Source organism: Nuphar pumila, chromosome 8, assembly GCF_984573655.1.
Source record: "Nuphar pumila chromosome 8, dmNupPumi1.hap1.1, whole genome shotgun sequence".
NCBI classification, from domain to species: domain Eukaryota; kingdom Viridiplantae; phylum Streptophyta; class Magnoliopsida; order Nymphaeales; family Nymphaeaceae; genus Nuphar; species Nuphar pumila.
In genome coordinates, this window is record NC_143256.1 from 17,354,707 (window position 1) to 17,377,785 (window position 23,079).

Below are 23,079 nucleotides of genomic sequence, written 5' to 3' on the forward strand. Positions count from 1 at the left end.
TCTCTTCTGCTGTGGATGAAGATCTGGTCGAAGGTGCGTGACTTCTAACATGGTATCAGAGCAGGCTGAGAAGTAAATACTAGGTCGAGTTCTCTTCTTCCTTTCTTTGATCCAAGATCTGATCTTATCAGATCAGATTCTATTCTCCTTCTGTCCTGAAAATTGATCTTATCATATTAGGTTAAAAATCTCTCTCTTAAAATTTTTAAACATCTTTCTTCCTCTCTAAGTTTTCGATCTCTTAAAACTGAATCTGTTCACGTCAAACAGTCTGGTCACGTCAAACCAGATCTGTTTTCTTAAATCTTGATTATTTTTTTTCCTCTTTGATGCTGGATCGGATCGTTCCAGATCTAGTGTTTTCGTTCCAAGCCAGACTAAATTAGATCTGGCCATGGCATATTGATTCTTCCCTTCAGCAGCGTTAAATCAAATCTGATCGTATCAGATCAGATTTGTGTTTCCATTTAAACCTAGATCTCTCTTTTGTCTTTCAAGTCAAATCTTATTCTCCAAAACCAAATCAAAGTTTCGGTCCATACAAAAAAAAAATTCAGATCATTAATTTGTCGTGTTCTACTGATTATTTGTTTCCCTGCAATATTATTTTCGTAGCAAAAAGAAAAAAAAAATAGATTTACATTGCTGGTAAATCAAACTGCTGGTCAGAGTGTTCTTTTGTTGTCCTTTCACATGGATTCTCCCTTCCAGTTTCCTTGGACAACTCATATAACTACTTGACCTGGAAGCGACAAAGTTTTCCTTTTATTAAGAGTCTGGATCTCTCTGGATATCTTGATGGAACGATCCATGCACCACTAGAATTCGTCCTGCAAGAAGAGCGAGATGATAAAGGGGAGGTTTCCAACAAATTGATTCATAATTCAAAATTTGTAACATGAAGAAGAAAAGATCAGGCAGTTGTGGCTTACATTACCTCTATGCTTTCCCATGAGATATTAGTGGCCATCCTAGATGAATGTTCAGCCAGAGAGTTGTGGCAAATATTGGCGCAGACTTATTCACAGATTTCATAAGCTAGGATTTTGCATTTAAAGAGAGAATTTCAGCTTTTGAAGAAATAGAGTTTATCAGTGACATAATACATGAACAAAATCAAGAGTATTACATATCAACTAGCCATGGTGGGTTGCGTAATTCTTAACAAAGAAAAGGTTCAACAGGCACTGAATGGTCTGGGTTCTGACTACCACATGTTAGTCACCTCTCTTCTATGCCTCCCTTCATTGCCCAGTTTTGAAGATCTACGGACTAAGCTACTACAATATGAAGTTACCATTAGGGGCGAGAAGATGACCCTGAATTCCAACAACCATGAGGTACTTGTCACATGAGTAGTATTAGGGCGAGGACGTGGGGGCTTTTGAGGCGGGCGTGGACATAGAAGAGGTAATCAAGGAGGCCGTGGGCTTTTTCCCATACCCTACATGTCACCTAACTTGTATCCAGGGAACCCTATAAACATCCCGACATGTTTTCAGTGTAATAAAATGGAGCACATTAAAGCAAATTGCTGGCATAATCCGCAAAACAAAGGCAAGTTTAATGGTGCTGGGCCTTCTACTAGGGGACAAGCAGGAGACGACCGTAAAGGAGATGAAAAGAAAAATGTGAAGAATCTTTTGATTTTCGCTCTTTCAGAATTGAGCTTCAAGCAAACTGAGTAGGAGACTTGGTACATTAACTCCGGGCTGCTGCACATGTGACATGTGATATTGGTAAGATTTATTAAAACCGGAGATGGTGTTCTTCATCCTATCTCTCATGTTGGAAATATTTTCCTTCTACTCCCCAATTCCTCATTACCTTTATCTGATGTTTACCATTCTCCTAGTATTGTTAAAAACATTGTTTCTGTTTCTAAACTTGTCGATGATACTAATTCTTTTGTCGAATTTACTCTTTCTGTATGTGTCAAGGATCTTCTCACGAAGAAGACACTCGTTGATGGAGAACGACAGGGAAACATGTATGTCTTCAAGGAATCTCTTCTAGTTCATGATGCATCAATAAATTCACAACCAGTTCGTCCAGTGTCATTCAAAGTTTGTTTTAGTCTATCTCAATGTAATAAGCCAGAGATTTGGCATCGTCGTCTTAGTCATTGTAATCATTCATTTATTGAGAAGCTTGTGTCTAGTGGACTTGTTTCGCAGTCTAGTTTGAATGTCGAGGCTGATTTTCTTCTTTGTTTCCGTTGTCAATTATGTAAAAGTCATGTTCTTCCATTTCATTCAATAAATCAAAGAGATTTTGTGCTTTTTGAAATTGTCTATTATGATGTCTGGAGACATGCCCCGCAGTCTTCTTTATTGGGCAATCATTATTACATTACTTTCATTGATAGTTACTCTAGATACACCTGTATTTATTTTATCAAATATAAATCTGAAGTTTTCAAGCTTTTTTGCTCATTCTGTGCTTTAGTTTGTAATCAATTTTCAACTAAAATTCAATATTTTCATTGTGACGGTGGATGAGAGTACTTATCAAAGGAATTTACTGAATTTCTCTAAAATAATGGAATAGGTCGTCGAATATCTTGTCCACACACACCACAACAAAATGGTGCGACTGAAAGAAAATACTGGCACATTGTAGAGAGTGCGCTGAGTATGTTGCATAACACTCACATTCCTTTAAACTTGTGGATGAAAGTTTTTCATTCAGCTGTCTATGTCATAAATCGACTGCCAATGAAATTGTTAGCAGATCAATCCCCTTATTTTACGCTATTTACACTATTTGGGGTTCATCCTGACTATAATGAGTTGCGAGTGTTTGGCTGCATATGCTATGTTCATATTGACAGTTCTTAACGTGATAAGTTTCAGAAAAAGGCATGCGGGTGTAGGTTTGTTGGATATGTTGATCAATATAGAGGATATCACTGCTATGACTCCACTACCAGTCGCATCAGAGTTTCATGGAATGTCGTGTTTGACGAGACTCATACTGATGATTCAGGAAGTACAGAGGGACACTGTAAGGATGCTAAAAGTTATCAGCCATGGCTTGTTGCTGAGGTGCTTGATCAAATTGTGATGCATGACGTACCCTCATGTCATACACTATCTGCAGAACAAAATAGTATAGTTGTACACCCAGAAAAGAAAATGTCGACAAACACACAAGATATTACTATGCCTGTCATTTCAGATGTTATAAAGTTTTAAGGGATTACCTATGTGCAGTGAAACAAAGACAAAGTTCAACGACCTATTGTGCAACCCAGGAGGCTTGAGAGGATTCACCATCCTATTGAAAAATGGGTAAGTTATGACAACTTCTCTACAGACTTACAATTGTTCATCTCCCAGATTGAAAAGCATGATGAACCTATCAGTTTCTCACAAGCATCTATGTCAATCAAATGGGTTGAGGTCATGAATGAGGAAATGAAAGCTTTACATGAGTGTGGGACTTGGGAGATTGTTCCTAGACCATCGAACAAGAATGTTGTAGGATCTAAATAGGTCTATAAAATCAAGTATAAACTCGATCATTCCATTGAACGCTATAAGGTGAGGCTAGTAGCGAAAGGGTTCACTCAAGAATACGGGCAAGATTATGCCGAAACATTTAGTTCTGTGATCAAGATGGAAACTATTCGATTAGTTCTGTCCTTGTCAGTTCAGTATGGATGGACTCTAAGTCAACTTGATGTCAAAAATGTATTTTTTGCATGGCACTCTCAAGGAAGAGGTGTATATGGAGCAACCCTCTAGTTATACCAAACATAGCCCCAACACGCATGTTTGCAAGCTACGAAGAGCCATCTATGGGCTAAAGCAGGCCTCCCGCTCATGGTTTGATAGTTTCTCTATTGAAGTTCAGAGACATGGGTTCGATCTCATCTTGATCATTCCCTTTTTATTTTTCGAGATTGTCAGGTACGGACATTAATTCTTATATATGTGGATGATATTATTATTACTGGGAACTCCGATGAACACATAGAAGCTACCAAGATCTTATTGAGTCGACAGTTTAAGATGAAAGATTTGGGGGTTTTGCGTTATTTCTTAGGGGTTGAGGTGGATCGACAGGATGAAACACTTCACTAACCCAACACAAATATACTTTGGATTTGTTGGATAAGGCAGGCATGAAGGATTATAAACCTCTATCCACCCCTAGTGTCCTTAATCATAAACTCGGATCCCGGGATGGGGAAGCATATGAAGATTCCAAGAAATATCGGAGTCTTGTGGGTATGTTCCAATATCTCACCTTCACTAGACCAGACATTGTGTATGCAGTGAATCAAGTTTCACAATTCATGCATGACCCACGAACTAAGCATATGAATGTTGTCAAGAGAATCCTTCGATATTTAAAAGGAACTCTTGGAGATGGTCTAGTTTATCATATGCCCAATATGTGGTTCATGCATGAACTGAGATACCTGATTGACAGAATAGACAATGTCAGGCCGAGTGAAGGTAAGATATTGAAGCATTCCTACTATCCTGCGATATCCTGTAGGATCCTCGTACAAATCTCCATCTTAGCAACTGAGTTTCTGATGAAGTACATTGGGTGTGCTGAGGGGCTTACAATCTGTCATACCTGCCTTGCTAAGAACATCAATGGTATACTTATGCTGAGTAAGCGTCATGCCTTAAGGAGTCCTGTCAACTTCTACTCCAAGAAAGTATCGCAGTTTACCAAGATCCTTCATCTTGAATTTATGATTCAAAAGTTCTTTAACCTGTTCAATATGTTCATTAGAGTTACCTGTAATGATAATGTCATCAACATATATCAATAACAGGGTAATTATATATTTGCATTTAAATATGAAAAGAGAATGGTCAAGAAGAGACCGACTAAACCCATATTTTTCTACTTCAAGAGCGAAACTGTCAAACCAAGATTGAGATGCCTGCTTTAGACCATATATAGCTATCTTTAACCTGCACACGTATTCTTTAGAGTTCCCTTTTGCATACCCAGTGGGCTGCTCCATGTATACTTCTTCCTTCGGAGTTCCATGTAGAAACGCATTCTTCACATCCAATTGGTTGAGAGTCCACTGGTGCTCAACAGCCAATGATACTATGATGCGGATAGTTCCCATTTTCACAACTAGAATAAAGGTCTCATCATAGTCTTGTCCTTGCTCCTGTGTGAATCCTTTGGCAACCAGCCTTGCCTTATATCGCTCGATAGCACCATCTAGCTTATACTTTATCTTATAGACCCATTTTGACCCAACCACATTCCGATTATGTGGTCTGGGAACAATATCCCAAGTGCCAGACTCATGAAGAGCCGCCATTTTGTTGTTCATAGCTTCAATTCATCTCTTAGAATTTATTGCTTGATAAAATGTTGTCGGTTGATCTTCCTTGCCCAAAGAGGTTAAGAAAAGTTGAAAATCCATCGTGAAGTTCTCATAACTGACCCACCTATCAATAGGATGCCGAGGTCGGGTAGACCTTCTGTGAGCAAGTGATTGAGTGGAAACATAAGGAGAATTATGCTCCTGATTAAAGCTGGGAGGTATCTCCTTCTCACGTCGAGAGTAACCAATGCCTTTATACCTTTCGGGGGCCAATAGTGATTCAGACGTTACACTTTCTTGAGTTCTTTGCGCAACAGTAGATACGTTTCCCTAGTCTCTTTGATTACATTAAGAAGAACATACATTATCAATACTAGAAAAGAGATCTGAGTTCAACCAAGGGTGATAAACTTCAATTTCAGGAGGAGTGCTAGCATTATGACCAAAATTTGATTCGTCAAACACAACATTTCTGGATATTTTTATGCGCTTGCTCACGGGATCATAGCATTTGTAGCCTTTGTAATCATCAGCATACCCCACAAATCTGCACTTTAAGGCCTTATCCTGAAACTTGTGCCGCATTGAACTGTCAACATGAACATAACATACACCCGAATACACGCAAATCGTGATAATTTGGATGCACACCATGCAAAGAGAAATAGGGTGATTTGTTCTCTAAGATGTTCATAGGCAATCAATTTATGACATAGACAGTTGTGTGAAAAGCCTCTGCCCAGAAGGTAACTGGAAGGTTACTATCATGCATCATGCTCATTGCACTCTTGACAATATGACAATGCTTCCGTTGAGTAATCCCATTCTGTTGAGGTGTGTAAGGGCAAGACACATATCTACTTATTCCATTTGTTTGGAGGAAATTTATGAAGTCATTTGAAGAGAATTCACCCCCTCCATCACATTGGAAACAAATAATATTCTGAGAGAATTGGTTTTGAACAAAAGAATGAAAATTCTGAAATAACTTGAAGGTTTTAGATTTACTTTTCATAAAGAAGATCCATGTATATCGAGAATAACTGTCAACAAATATGAGATAATATCTAGTGCCATACATGGAAGGAACTGGAGCCGGGCCCCAAACATCAGAACACATAATTTCAAATGGTCTTGAAGCTCTTTTATTAATGGAATGAAAAGGAAGAACATGACTCTTACACTGAAGACAACTAGAACACTTTTTATTATCGACACTTAAGTCTAGACTTGACTTGGGAATAAGACTACTTGAAACAAGCTTATCAATAAAGCGACTACTACAATGACCCAGATGACCATGCCAAAGATTCGACTCAATACATTCAGAAAGATTAAAAACACTCTCAATAGAAACTGAAGATGATGATGTGAGCTTCAAGATGGAATCAACAGGTTGAACACGAGAGGAAGGATTCTCTTGGAACACGTACATATTTCCTTGACGTTTTCCTTCAGTGAATGTTTCTCTCGTTTGAAGGTCCTTAACACAAACAGAAAAAAGAGTAAACTCAACTGAAGCATTAATGCCATCTACAAGTTTAGAGACAGAAACAATATTTTTCTTGATATTAGGAGCATGAATGACATTTGAAAGTGCAAGAGAATAGTTGGACATGGGGATTACAAAATTTTCAATGTGCAAAATATGGTGGTGAGACCCATCTCCAGTGACTATACTATTTCTACCAACATAAGAAACAAGATTTAGGAGCTTACCAGCATCACCAGTGACATGAGTGGCTGCACCCGAATCAACATACCAAGTACCTTGATTATTCTGTTTGATATTCAATTCAGCCAAGGCAAATAATAGTAACTCTTTGACTTCTCCACTATTTTTCAATGTATCTGTTCCCTTTCTTGTCTCCAATTGCTTTCCTCTATTTTGCGGGTTAAACCAGCAATTTGCCTTTATGTGTCCCCTTTTGTTCCAGAGAAAGCAGGTAGGTATTGTCCTTTGCCTTTGCCCATTGGGAGGAACATTGGGTGTAGGTAGTATTCCACGACTTCCTTGTCCATTTCTTTCTTGACCCCATTTGTCTCGAAAATCATACCTACCACGTCCTCGCCCATAGGCAACTCCTGTGGCAAGAACATTGTGTGCTCCAACATGAGCATGAGTATCTTCAGAAAATCCTTTCAACGTCATCTCATACTGTAAAAGCTTGACACGAAGATCTTCAAATGTAGGTAAATCTGGCAAACACAATAAGGAAGTAACCATCATATGATAGTCCGACCCCAGCCTACTCAAAGTTTGTCGCACCATATCTTTGTCACTAACAGGGCATCCCACAATGGCCAATTGATCTGTAATAGTCTTCATTTTGTTCAAATACTCCATAATAGTCATGGAGTCCTTTCTTAGCATTTGAAACTCTTTCTTTAAAAATAATACTCTGGCCTGAGAAACTTGAGAATATGTCTGAACCAGTCGATGCCATAATTGCATTGTTGAGCATGAAATGAAATGGGGATCTTCGAAACACGAGCTTAGATTAACAAGGGCAAGTGTCAAGAATGACACTAAAGCATAACCCTTAAAAAGGGTATAACCGGAAACAAAATAAAAACAAAAATGTATTATTTATTGATATGAAAAACCAATTGCTTAAGAAGCATTGGAATGAAATACAAGAGGGGCTGCACCCCTTTATATACACAGCTGAAAGAGGACTCAATAGAGCTGTTGGACACAGTCCAACAGCTCTATTTAGAGCTGTTGGAATGTGTCAGTCCAACAGCTCTATTGCTAGTCAAGTCTGGACAGGACTTGACTAGCAACAGCCATTCTAGTTCAAACTGAACTAGATGACATAAAGACAAAAAATAAAAATAAAGGAAAAAAATACAGAAAAAAAAGAAATGAAAAATGTATTTATATATATATATAATAATAATATAATATTATTATATATACATATGTGTACAGTTTTACATTTTAACACTCCCCCTCAAACTTACGGTACAATGAGCGAAAGTTTGTCTAAGAGAAAGTGAAATCGGGGAGCAGCGAGAGGCTTTGTAAAGAAGTCTGCTAACTGATATTCTGAAGTGACATATGGCAGATCAATTATCCCGTGTAGATATTCCTCTCTGACGTAGTGACAATCCATTTCGATGTGTTTGGTGCGTTCGTGGAATGTTCTGTTACTGGCAATGTAGATCGCACTTTTGTTGTCACAACACATTTGTGAAGCCTTTGTTGCTTCAGCTCCCATGTCAGCAAGCAGTCGTCGGAGCCAAACTACTTCCATGGTCATGGTTGCCATGGCTCTGTATTCAGCTTCGGTGGATGAGAGAGATACCTTCTGCTGCTTTTTACACCTCCACGAGATCAATGATTCCCCTAAAAAGACACAAAAGCCAGTGGTTGAGTGTCTGTTATTGGGATCACCTCCCCAATCAGCATCAGTATATGCAATTAAATCAAGAGAAGAGGAGGAAGATAAGAAAAGTCCTTGTGAAAGAGAGGACTTGATATATATGATAATACGCATGACTGCTCCCATATGAACAGAAGTAGGAGCATGTTGAAATTGACTTGCTGTATGAACAGCATGTGCTATATCTGGTCTGGTAATGGATAGATAGGAAAGTGCCCCGACAAGCTGTCTATAAGGAGTAGGGTCTGCAAGAAGTTCTCCCTCATCAATCTTCATTTTAACATTAACAACTTCTGGAGTGTCAACTTTCTTATCATCAGTAATACCAGACCTGAAAACAATATCAAAAGCAAATTTAGTCTGAGATAATAAATATCCTCTAGGAGAATAAGCAACTTCAATGCCTAAAAAGTATCTCAACAAGCCCAAATCAGTCATTTCAAAATGAGATTTAAGAAGTGTTTTGATTGTTTCAACTCCCTGTTTATCGCTTCCGGTGATGATCATATCATCCACATAGAGAAGAAGCACAATGATCCCTGCATCAGAATTCTTAATAAACAAAGCAGTGTCAGTTAAACAGAATTGAAAACCAATATCAATCATAACACGACTAAACCTATCATACCAAGCTTTTGGTGCTTGTTTAAGTCCGTAAAGAGTTTTTTCTAAGCGAAGGACTTTACCCTTAGGAATACTTAGACCAGAAGGGGGTTCCATGTATACTTCTTCAACTAGCTTTCCATTTAAAAAAACATTTTTGACATCCATTTGAAAAATAGACCATTTTTTGATAGAAGCTAAGGCAATTAAGGTTCGGACAGTAGTCATACGAGCCATCGGAGCAAAGGTTTCTTCATAATCAATCCCATATTCTTGGGCATAACCTTTGGCTACTAAACGGGCTTTATATCTTTCAAGAGTACCATCACTCTTGGTTTTAATTTTATAAACACATCGACATCCTATAGTTTTCTTCCCTGAAGGAAGATCTTGAATATTCCATGTAGAAGCCTTTTCAAGTGCATCTAATTCAGTTTTCATGGCTTCTATCCATTTGATATCAGTTTTTGCTTGAAAATATGTGGATGGTTCTTCATATGAGTGAATTAATGCAATAACTGCCCTATATGTGGGTGAGAAAGACTCGTATGATACAAACCAGTGGCGTAGCTAGGATTGACGTGGGGGATGGGCAAACAGGGGTGTAGCAAAAAAAAAAATGGCGTGATAGTCGGGGGCTCGGGGGCAGCGCCCCCGAAAAAAAAAATTGAGATAAAATAAAAAATGGCTACAATTATTAATAAAAATCTATTTTATATGGACAAATCAAACTATTTGCTGCAGTCAGGGCTGAGCTGGGCTAGGACTGGGCTTTTAAAAAAAAAAAAAATTAACTGTTTCGAGAGGCAGGACTGGGCTACAGCCCATTCCTGCCCCCGCCCCCCCCAGCTCCGCCTCTGACCACCAAGATTGGCCGTAGAACCCCGAAAAAGCTTTAAGCTAAAAAATGAATACATTTTTTATGACACCGATGATGACCAACATGCACCATATGCAGAATTCAAGCAAAAAGAGTATAAAAATGCCTGTTAGACAAAAAATACAGACGCCCAATTATTAAAATCTGTCAATGGCCACAGTTACTCACTACAAGAATCCTAGACAATCGAGAACAAGCAATTCACTCACCAACTATCTGGTAGATAAAGATACGTTATCCGTTGCCTTCGTTACATTGATAGACATCCATACCTTGTTTTAGCAGCAGGCACAAAAGGAGAGTCCTATGCACGCACGATGACCAAGAAAGGATAGCAAGATTGACTCTTCCAATGAGGTTGCGCCCAAAAAGGAGGAAAGAAACTAGACCCACGTTCAGTTGTGCCCCAAAAAGAAAGGATCAAGAACCAAATTGAAGGATTGGCCTGTATTGCTCCTGTAGAATGGATAACTGGATACTGTATCACTAGAGCCACTGAACATGAACAAAACCCACCCTCAAATTTAGGAGATAAGAGGGTCTTCTTCAAACTGCTAGCGATGGTTGCCAGAGATTGGCAAAGGTCCGACTGACTGCGACACCGGTGCCTCGCGTCGCCGGAGATTGCAGCCGAGAGGGAGAAGCTCGGAGGGGGGCACCGCCACCGCGGGTTCACCGAAGGGAGGCCGGCGGCACTGCAGAGCACAAGGGTTGCCGGCGAATGGGGTTGCCGTCTTGCCTGTGACTGAAGGGGAACGCTGGAACGGAGGGGCAGAGCTTTAGAAAACTGGCTAGGGTTTTACCCCTCGCCTCTTTTGGCAGGCTCTAGACTCATCGAGAGCCCGGGTCTCGGTCGACTCGGTTTCACGAGTCCCGATTCGACTCGGTTTTCCGAGTCATGAGTCAACTCGATTTCAAATTTTAGGGTGGGCGGCCGCCCACCCATGCCCACCCCTGGCTCCGCCACTGATATAAACTTTCCTGGAGGCCTCGAGATTCGGGATGATTGTCTAGTTGGAATGTTAGAATATTTTTCAAGTGCACATGGAGGATTAGACTTTTGTCGCCTGGAATGTTGAATACTAGTATCTCTATGAACTTCTTCATTTTCAACATTAAGATCAATAATTCTTTGATCATCATCAAAGTTACAATCAAGGTCATATTCATCAGATGTTGATATTAGATCTAGCAAAAAGGAGTACTCAGTGACGTCTTTTAATTTTCTAAAATCAAAGAAGCTCTCCTTTTCAAGAAAGGAAACATTTCTAGACACATATAGTTTATTATTTTTGAAGTCAAAACATCTATAACCTTTCTGGTTTTCAGCATATCCTAAAAAGGCACAGGGAATCACACGAGGAGAAAGTTTATCATTTTTGTCAGTAAATATGAAACATTTGCACAATTTTACATTTTAACAGAGCAGTCATCTGGAATTGCCACAAGCACTTCTTGTGACAATGTAGAAGTGATATAGGCAACCAACGCCTGATCTCACTTCATCCAGGATACATACTCAGGATTTCTAACATAGGTAATAGAAAGATCTTTCTCACCATTCTTTTCTTCTTGTGGTATGAATTCTAGAGGAACAGGAACAGAAAACAGGCAAAACAGAGATGAAAATGAATTCGAAGATGAAATTATTTCAATCAAGATAGATCTGGGCGTGCAGATCACAATCTGATCTGACATCAATATGCAAATGAGTTTGGAGTGATCCTTTTCAACTCTTGTAATCACACATAGATCAAAAAAATTGATCTTGCTTGATTATTTTGCTTATGGATGGGTAAGATCACGTGCAGCAATGTGAAAGAAGTAGTAGATATGACAGAAGAACAACAGGGAATGAAAGAAGGAGGAAATATGCCAACGTGACCAAATTTCAGTTTTGGATTTTGGAAATAAGAGAAACACGTTGGCTTAAATAAAAAAGGGGAATCAAAAGGAGGTACTTGAAGAAGACAATAAGCAGATTAATGATGTATTTCAAAAGAGCAAAAAGAAAGAGGAGAGTACGAAGAAGAGATTTCAGTCCAGACTGCAGATTTAAATACAAGAGAAATCGATAGGAAAAATGAGAAAACAGGTACCTTAGAAGGAGACAAATCAGTCATAGAAGGAACCGATCTTCAATATTGAACCTGCTGCTCTGATACCATGATAGAAATCATGGGTTCCTTTCTTCATCTACAAGCAACAACACAGCATGGGGAGAGAGAACGAGGCTGCAGCAAAAATCCCTAATCAGGGTATTCATTTTTGCTTCTCTGATTAAATACACACAGATACAATAGCTAGGGTACGAAAATACCCATTACATGTTATGATAAAATTATAGCATGTCATTAATGAAACATTAATGAGCATGTGTTTAAAATGAAAGGAATTGGGTCTGGATCCTGAGATCCAGACTTTATACTAAATGACAGTATCTTTTCACGCCTAACCCGTTTATTAAACGGGTCGGGTTCGTGTTAGGGGTATGCCAACCCAGCTGACCCGTTTAATAAACGGGTTAGGCGGGCGGGTCAACCTGCTAACCTGCCAATCCGTTTACCCGACCCAACCCGTTTATAAACGGGTTGGCGGGTCGTGTCGGGTTACCCGTTTAATAAACGGGTCGGGTTCGTGTTTGCCACAGCCGACCCGTTTAATAAACGGGTCGGGTTGAGGTATGCTGACCAGCCAACCCGCCGGGTCGACCTGCCAACCCGACCCGATTGCCACCCCTAATTGAGATAGGCAACAATGCTCCATCTTGAGGTGTTGCAAAGATATCTATCGAATTGATTTATGAAGTCAAGCCTTGAACTCTCTTGGAGAATTTGCAATTCTGTTCAGAAATTTTGAAGTGCTAAACATCTTGAATGCAACTCTTTCTTATTAAAGTGGCAGGTCACCAATATATGGTTGCTTCTTTTCATAGATATTATTTATCACCATAAAGCTTCCTAGAAGTTTCACCTGAATCTCTGCCTTTTGTAATATTGCTTTTACATGAATTCTTTTCAAATGGCCCAAAAGACATGGCTTTATAATGTGGCTTCAACATTTAAGCTTATGATCATTTGTCTCTTTTCTATTCAATGGTACAGAATTCACTCTCAAAGAAAATAAAACCAGAGGCGGTTCTTTTATGCACATACATGCAGGTCATCTATTTTGTACTTCAAAGGAATTGGCATAGAAGATTCCTTTTTGATGAGTAGCCTTCAATTTTTTGAATATTCATGGCCCATCTCAGTATCATTTCATTGTGCATGAATTGATTAATCAGGCTAATCGGATAACACATATGTTAGTTAATTCACAAGGCTCCAAACTGACTAATAACAGTATCTTCCAACATATTCTCTCTAAAAGATAAATATACTCTTTGTTGTTCTTGTAACTTCAATCTCTAAGAGGTACGTAAATGAGACCAATTTCTTGATGTCAAATTCTTGAATTAGAAACTTAAATAGCCTTTGAAATTCTATATAATATTCCATTGAAATAGTTTGACCAAAATATGCAAGTAATATCATTTTCAATACTCCTTGAGAAGAAATAAAAAATGAATTGAGATTTGTTCACGCCCATGCTTGAAATGAGCAGTACTACATCTTTTAAGCAAGTAATTCAACTTTATGTTCATGTGGTGAAGACGAAGAATAGAGAAGAGATAACAGGAGGTACCACAGGGCTGTAAAGTGCCTCATATGGTGGGTGATGTCGCAGTCAACTCTCTTGTATGTTATGTCTAACTTTAGGTTAACCTAATTACACATATACCTTTTGAAAGGTACACCTTGCCATGTAATGATATAATATGACGAGCAGTGCTTCATTGGCCTAATCATAGCACTATGGATATTGTTTTGTTCTGACATTGTTACCGTGCCAGTTGTAATTTTGACATATAAAATGTCATGAGCAGAAATTCTCTTGATCCAATGTTCACAGCATAAGGAATTGATTTGTATGTGACAGTTGACACTATTTGTTATTCATTATGTAAGTTGTACAAGTGGAATTTGATTTTCGCACGTGCATGGTATAGTCAACCTCTCTCACGCTCTCTATAAACAGGCAACTAACTACAATTTGTATTCATACATGTGCATATATGTATTGGATAAACTGGGAGCTATGTCACATAGGTACGGGTGCAGATGCGGGGGCGGCGATGCTGCACTTTAAAAGAACTTGGGTGTGGGGGTGCGGGAGGGTATATATATATATATATATATATATATATATATATATATATATATATATATATATATATATATATATATATATTTTAACACCACCCCTTTACCCTTTCTCGTGGTACCCCATTCTCAAGCCCCATCCCTCTTTACCCCTTCTCGAGGTACCCCTTTTTTTTTTAATTGGGGGGGGGGGGAGGGGGGTGCTCGAGGTACCGTTACCCATTATCGAGCCCTGTCCCTTTTTTTAATGGACAAAGTTAACCAAGTCCATTTTGGACAATGATAACCTTGGGTGCGGGTTGACCGAATTGGGTGCCACACCCGCGTCGCGTCGACGTGGGTGCAGAGGCCTCTTTGGTGAGTCCCTGTGACATAGACTGGGAGCATGTCTGTGCTCGCTAGTATGTCTAATGGCAATAATATGTGAAAGATTTCCAAAGGCTATTCGGTTGGAGATTTTCTCCTCGTTTTTAAGTTATATTGTCCTAGTCCAATTTGATGATTTTATCAGGTGTTCTCCAAATATTTGGTCCTCTTCTTTGATGTTTGGATAGTAAATATCAGAGATAGTCCATATATTCTTGTCTGGAAAGCTTTCCAGCCAATTATAAAAGTTCAATACACGGTAGTATTGCTCACCAAGTCTGATGAATAGCATATTCCTTTAATAAGGAACAATTTCTTAATCTACCTGCCAAATTCCAATTGATGATATCCTGCTGTGGGGCTTATATTTTGCTGACTGTACAACAACTGTAGCTATGTACAATATGTTCAACTTGCTTTTGCTACAAGAGATGATCCTTTTCCCAAAATTTTACAGGTAAGGAGAATTCCGCTGCATGCTAATCAGTGTGGTGATGAAGAACAAATTGATATTGGTGCACAACCAAAGGACTTAAATATTGCACTTGATAAGCCCGAGCTGGCATTGCTTTCAACTGATTCCGAAGTAATCATGCTTCGTGGATCCAAAGTGTTGTCAACTCTGAATCTTGGGTTTGCTGTGACGGCATCTGCAATTTCACCTGATGGAAGTGAGGCCATTGTTGGTGGCCAAGATGGGAAACTCCACGTCTATTCTGTCAATGGGGACACTCTCACTGAAGAGTCAGTCCTTGAGAAGCATCGTGGTGCTATTAACGCCATTCGTTTCTCCCCAGATGCCTCTATGTTTATTTCTGGTGATCTCAATCGAGAAGCTGTTGTATGGGACCATGTCACTCGAGAGGTACCATCTCTCTCTCTCTCTCTCTCTCTATATATATATATATATATATATATATATATATATATATATATATATATATATATGTGTGTGTGTGTGTGTGTGTGTGTGTGTGTGTGTGTATCAATCCTTGAACACAAGCACACACACATAACAAAAAGAAAACAAGAATTGGTGTATGTACAGAGTCTACAAACAGTATGCGAGGGAGATGCACATTATAACACTTTGCAAACCATGTAAATCCTTTTTTTTTGTCTAAGAGAAATAATTTAAGCCAGGGGATAAGAAATCTTTCAACAAGCTTACAGAATAGATCAAATTAAGATTCTTAACCACCAGTCCTATTCCGACCAATCCAAGCTAAATCCCCATCTGGCCATTTTATTGGCACAATCCAAAGCTTGTTTGAACAACCACTGAAATGCTGGATAAAACCAAAACAAATGCTCAATTGTTTCGTTCTCATCGAAACAGAAGTAGCAAGTACTTGCAAGCTGGAAACTTTTGTCTTTCAATTTGCACTGGTTATTAACCTTATCAAGTGCTAAGAGCCACACAAATATCTTGGCTGTAGGAGAGGGATGGAAACCCTGGACGGTGTCATTTGGAAAGTGGTCTACATCTTTACAGCCAAAAGCATGGCTAAATGAAGCTATAGAGAACATAACACATCCGTCACATTTCCATATAAGGAATTCTCGCTGTCGGAAATTTTCCATGGGCCTAAAAATCCAATAGCCATAACCAAAACCAATCTTCTACCTCTTGCTCCTTGAAATTCCTTCTGAATTCAGTGAACTAACTAGCTCTTCCTTTCCAACATTCACTTACAAGTATGCTGTTATCTCTGTTTATGTGAAAAAACGGTGGATATCTTTCAGCAAGAGTTACATCCCTGGACCATAAGTCAGTCTGGAACCTCAGCTTGACCCCTTTGCAAGCTTGATTTGAACCATAAACTTAATTACCAATTCAATCACCCCCCTTTGCAAGGTCGTACTCCCTTGAAGATTTGATTATTTGGTTCCAGCCAACCACACCACCAGCTGAGATAGAGCTACCATTTCCACGTACCAATCCATTTATCCCCTTCACCCAAGCCTATGGGACCAAAAAACAAGTTAGATTCCAGATTTGTTCAAAGCTAACAGTCAGATATGCCTATGATTCCAGTAAGTGTTTTAAAATTTAACATTCAAAACAAAGAAATCTTCTGAAAAATATTAAATCCATAGAGAAGAAAGAGGTTAGAAGATTAGAGGAAAAAGCATGAAGATGAGATTAATAGATCACTTCGTCATGGCTGCTCTAATTCTGTGTCAATTTTTGTCATTTCAATTTGACTCAATGAAATAAAAAAGAGAAAATGAATATTCCAACTACAACAGGTTGATGTCCCAACTCATTAATCACATGGGATGATCTCTCATAATAGATTAATCCTCACTAGGATTGAGTTAATTTTTTTTTATTAGTCAAGCTAGGTTTGCCTGAATATGGCCCGGTTGAGATAGTGTGACTCCAACTGGTACTACAAATCAATTACCCGAGCCATTGATGACAATGATACAATACTAATGCATGTTACGTAAAGCAAAAATAAAAACACATATTGAAGAAATGCCACGTATCCTTACATCTTGTCCTTAAGAGTTAATTAAACAGAAAGATGAGCACTGTCAGGGATAGAATGGGCATGTTACAAGCTGTCTGAAATTACAGAACACAAAAAATTTGACATGAAGCAAGTTGAAGGAACTGGGAAAAGGAGGAGCCCAGTAAAGATTGGAGATCAGCAATAAGCAGGAATATTACTATTGGGGACCATAAGTTTAGCTTTAAGCAACAATGGGATTACAAAGCAAATTGTGGTGCATAAGACAAATACCAGTTTTGATAATAATGGTGTACTTTGCTATTAATTGCATGTTCTGAATTTTCATGAGAAGGTGACAAAGCAATCAAGACCTAGAATGAATTGATTCGGCGCAATATCCCTGTTATGAAAAATGTAGTAGACATTCATTCTATTGTATGTCAATGGCATTCTAGATCCAAAAACCTTGAAAATTCTTAAGCATTTATGGCCTTGTGTGCGGTATTATAATTACCCTTGTTTTCCTAGACTACAAAATGCCTATGTCACACGGACTCGGCTAGGGAGGTGCCGCACCCGAGTCGACACGCCCCGACACGGGTGCGGACACGGGTGCGGCTTTGGACTCGGCCCGGACTCGGTCAATGCCGAGTCGGACTCGATCAACGAGTCCAGGCCGCGTCCGTCCACATTTTGGACTCGGTCAACTTTGACCGAGTCCAAAAATATCCATTTTTAAGACAAAAAACAAAAAAAAAAAAATTTTATATATCTTTTTTTTTAATATATAACCAGACTGTGCAATGCATGCAGTTGCACAGTCACAGACTGTGCAACTGCAACTGCACAGTCATTGCACACAGTCTGTGTGACTGTGCACAGTCTACACAGTCACAGTCTGCATTGCACAGACTGTGTGCACAGTCTGTGTGACTGTTTCACAAGTCACAACTTATGTAAAAATATGTATAAAACACGATAAAAGGTAACCCAACCATTTGAGATAGCTAAATAAATGCTTTTCCAGTTTAAAAAAATACTAGTTTCACAAGTATTAGAAAAGCTAGCTTAAGAACTACCATAAAGAAATGGGAATGCCAAATTGAAACTTTCGAAAAAAGAGCTATATAACTATCAACAACCATGAACTCATATATATCATACAAAGAATTTTATCACAATGTAACAAATATAAAATCTTTAAGAAACATGCAATGAAGTATCAATGCACAAGAAAGAAACCACTAAGGGTTACAAAAGTGCACAAACACTCAAGTCACTAAGCTACCAAAAAGCACATAAAACTACTAAGGGCTAAGCAACAATCATACAAGAGTCTTTTAAAAAATATAAGTTTTATTCATAAAATGCTCAAGAAGCATACACAAGAACCCACTAAAAAATATAATGCATAATAGAGAAATTAAAATATGTATTCGAGTTCATGATGACAAATCATGCTTATGCCATCCAATAATAATCACAAAGGCTACATAATTAAAATCATGCATGGTCACATAGTTAGAATCACCAAAGAAACATCACTATATATTAAAAATCCCAAAGATAATCTATGTAAATACATACATTAAGAGACACAAAAAAAAATGTAAAAAATTAATATTTTGCAAAACATGAAACACATAAGATTTTAAGAAACCACATATTTTTGCAAAATATAATTTTTTCAATATACATATCCATAATCTAAAAAATATATTAAAAGACAATAATTTCTATTGAGAATGTAGGGTACGGGTCTGGTTCTAGACCCAAAATGATTCTTTTGTATTGTATTTACATGGTTGGTGTTATCAGGTCTGGGTTGACAGACCCGATCCAACTTGTATCATATATATTACATTGAATATAGGGCACAACCTCTCATTGAGAATCGTGCCAGTCATTGCTGCCTCTCCTTCTTGCAAATCCCTTTCTCTTCTGCTGTGGATGAAGATCTGGTCGAAGGTGCGTGACTTCTAACATGGTATCAGAGCAGGCTGAGAAGTAAATACTAGGTCGAGTTCTCTTCTTCCTTTCTTTGATCCAAGATCTGATCTTATCAGATCAGATTCTATTCTCCTTCTGTCCTGAAAATTGATCTTATCATATTAGGTTAAAAATCTCTCTCTTAAAATTTTTAAACATCTTTCTTCCTCTCTAAGTTTTCGATCTCTTAAAACTGAATCTGTTCACGTCAAACAGTCTGGTCACGTCAAACCAGATCTGTTTTCTTAAATCTTGATTATTTTTTTTCCTCTTTGATGCTGGATCGGATCGTTCCAGATCTAGTGTTTTCGTTCCAAGCCAGACTAAATTAGATCTGGCCATGGCATATTGATTCTTCCCTTCAGCAGCGTTAAATCAAATCTGATCGTATCAGATCAGATTTGTGTTTCCATTTAAACCTAGATCTCTCTTTTGTCTTTCAAGTCAAATCTTATTCTCCAAAACCAAATCAAAGTTTCGGTCCATACAAAAAAAAAATTCAGATCATTAATTTGTCGTGTTCTACTGATTATTTGTTTCCCTGCAATATTATTTTCGTAGCAAAAAGAAAAAAAAAATAGATTTACATTGCTGGTAAATCAAACTGCTGGTCAGAGTGTTCTTTTGTTGTCCTTTCACATGGATTCTCCCTTCCAGTTTCCTTGGACAACTCATATAACTACTTGACCTGGAAGCGACAAAGTTTTCCTTTTATTAAGAGTCTGGATCTCTCTGGATATCTTGATGGAACGATCCATGCACCACTAGAATTCGTCCTGCAAGAAGAGCGAGATGATAAAGGGGAGGTTTCCAACAAATTGATTCATAATTCAAAATTTGTAACATGAAGAAGAAAAGATCAGGCAGTTGTGGCTTACATTACCTCTATGCTTTCCCATGAGATATTAGTGGCCATCCTAGATGAATGTTCAGCCAGAGAGTTGTGGCAAATATTGGCGCAGACTTATTCACAGATTTCATAAGCTAGGATTTTGCATTTAAAGAGAGAATTTCAGCTTTTGAAGAAATAGAGTTTATCAGTGACATAATACATGAACAAAATCAAGAGTATTACATATCAACTAGCCATGGTGGGTTGCGTAATTCTTAACAAAGAAAAGGTTCAACAGGCACTGAATGGTCTGGGTTCTGACTACCACATGTTAGTCACCTCTCTTCTATGCCTCCCTTCATTGCCCAGTTTTGAAGATCTACGGACTAAGCTACTACAATATGAAGTTACCATTAGGGGCGAGAAGATGACCCTGAATTCCAACAACCATGAGGTACTTGTCACATGAGTAGTATTAGGGCGAGGACGTGGGGGCTTTTGAGGCGGGCGTGGACATAGAAGAGGTAATCAAGGAGGCCGTGGGCTTTTTCCCATACCCTACATGTCACCTAACTTGTATCCAGGGAACCCTATAAACATCCCGACATGTTTTCAGTGTAATAAAATGGAGCACATTAAAGCAAATTGCTGGCATAATCCGCAAAACAAAGGCAAGTTTAATGGTGCTGGGCCTTCTACTAGGGGACAAGCAGGAGACGACCGTAAAGGAGATGAAAAGAAAAATGTGAAGAATCTTTTGATTTTCGCTCTTTCAGAATTGAGCTTCAAGCAAACTGAGTAGGAGACTTGGTACATTAACTCCGGGCTGCTGCACATGTGACATGTGATATTGGTAAGATTTATTAAAACCGGAGATGGTGTTCTTCATCCTATCTCTCATGTTGGAAATATTTTCCTTCTACTCCCCAATTCCTCATTACCTTTATCTGATGTTTACCATTCTCCTAGTATTGTTAAAAACATTGTTTCTGTTTCTAAACTTGTCGATGATACTAATTCTTTTGTCGAATTTACTCTTTCTGTATGTGTCAAGGATCTTCTCACGAAGAAGACACTCGTTGATGGAGAACGACAGGGAAACATGTATGTCTTCAAGGAATCTCTTCTAGTTCATGATGCATCAATAAATTCACAACCAGTTCGTCCAGTGTCATTCAAAGTTTGTTTTAGTCTATCTCAATGTAATAAGCCAGAGATTTGGCATCGTCGTCTTAGTCATTGTAATCATTCATTTATTGAGAAGCTTGTGTCTAGTGGACTTGTTTCGCAGTCTAGTTTGAATGTCGAGGCTGATTTTCTTCTTTGTTTCCGTTGTCAATTATGTAAAAGTCATGTTCTTCCATTTCATTCAATAAATCAAAGAGATTTTGTGCTTTTTGAAATTGTCTATTATGATGTCTGGAGACATGCCCCGCAGTCTTCTTTATTGGGCAATCATTATTACATTACTTTCATTGATAGTTACTCTAGATACACCTGTATTTATTTTATCAAATATAAATCTGAAGTTTTCAAGCTTTTTTGCTCATTCTGTGCTTTAGTTTGTAATCAATTTTCAACTAAAATTCAATATTTTCATTGTGACGGTGGATGAGAGTACTTATCAAAGGAATTTACTGAATTTCTCTAAAATAATGGAATAGGTCGTCGAATATCTTGTCCACACACACCACAACAAAATGGTGCGACTGAAAGAAAATACTGGCACATTGTAGAGAGTGCGCTGAGTATGTTGCATAACACTCACATTCCTTTAAACTTGTGGATGAAAGTTTTTCATTCAGCTGTCTATGTCATAAATCGACTGCCAATGAAATTGTTAGCAGATCAATCCCCTTATTTTACGCTATTTACACTATTTGGGGTTCATCCTGACTATAATGAGTTGCGAGTGTTTGGCTGCATATGCTATGTTCATATTGACAGTTCTTAACGTGATAAGTTTCAGAAAAAGGCATGCGGGTGTAGGTTTGTTGGATATGTTGATCAATATAGAGGATATCACTGCTATGACTCCACTACCAGTCGCATCAGAGTTTCATGGAATGTCGTGTTTGACGAGACTCATACTGATGATTCAGGAAGTACAGAGGGACACTGTAAGGATGCTAAAAGTTATCAGCCATGGCTTGTTGCTGAGGTGCTTGATCAAATTGTGATGCATGACGTACCCTCATGTCATACACTATCTGCAGAACAAAATAGTATAGTTGTACACCCAGAAAAGAAAATGTCGACAAACACACAAGATATTACTATGCCTGTCATTTCAGATGTTATAAAGTTTTAAGGGATTACCTATGTGCAGTGAAACAAAGACAAAGTTCAACGACCTATTGTGCAACCCAGGAGGCTTGAGAGGATTCACCATCCTATTGAAAAATGGGTAAGTTATGACAACTTCTCTACAGACTTACAATTGTTCATCTCCCAGATTGAAAAGCATGATGAACCTATCAGTTTCTCACAAGCATCTATGTCAATCAAATGGGTTGAGGTCATGAATGAGGAAATGAAAGCTTTACATGAGTGTGGGACTTGGGAGATTGTTCCTAGACCATCGAACAAGAATGTTGTAGGATCTAAATAGGTCTATAAAATCAAGTATAAACTCGATCATTCCATTGAACGCTATAAGGTGAGGCTAGTAGCGAAAGGGTTCACTCAAGAATACGGGCAAGATTATGCCGAAACATTTAGTTCTGTGATCAAGATGGAAACTATTCGATTAGTTCTGTCCTTGTCAGTTCAGTATGGATGGACTCTAAGTCAACTTGATGTCAAAAATGTATTTTTTGCATGGCACTCTCAAGGAAGAGGTGTATATGGAGCAACCCTCTAGTTATACCAAACATAGCCCCAACACGCATGTTTGCAAGCTACGAAGAGCCATCTATGGGCTAAAGCAGGCCTCCCGCTCATGGTTTGATAGTTTCTCTATTGAAGTTCAGAGACATGGGTTCGATCTCATCTTGATCATTCACTTTTTATTTTTCGAGATTGTCAGGTACGGACATTAAT

At 38.4% G+C, this 23,079-nt stretch overlaps 1 protein-coding gene across 1 annotated transcript in view; it reads left to right on the forward strand.

The window, feature by feature from the left end:
* The first annotated feature begins 2,787 nt into the window (after window positions 1-2,787).
* LOC149829693 (actin-interacting protein 1-2-like) overlaps window positions 2,788-23,079 on the forward strand; it is a 35,394-nt gene continuing 15,102 nt past the window's right edge. Inside the window, exons 1-3 of the mRNA XM_090015254.1 lie at window positions 2,788-2,875; window positions 2,989-3,047; window positions 15,212-15,619. Coding sequence (XP_089871380.1) covers window positions 2,788-2,875; window positions 2,989-3,047; window positions 15,212-15,619 — 555 coding nt within the window. The remainder of the gene's footprint in view (window positions 2,876-2,988; window positions 3,048-15,211; window positions 15,620-23,079) is intronic.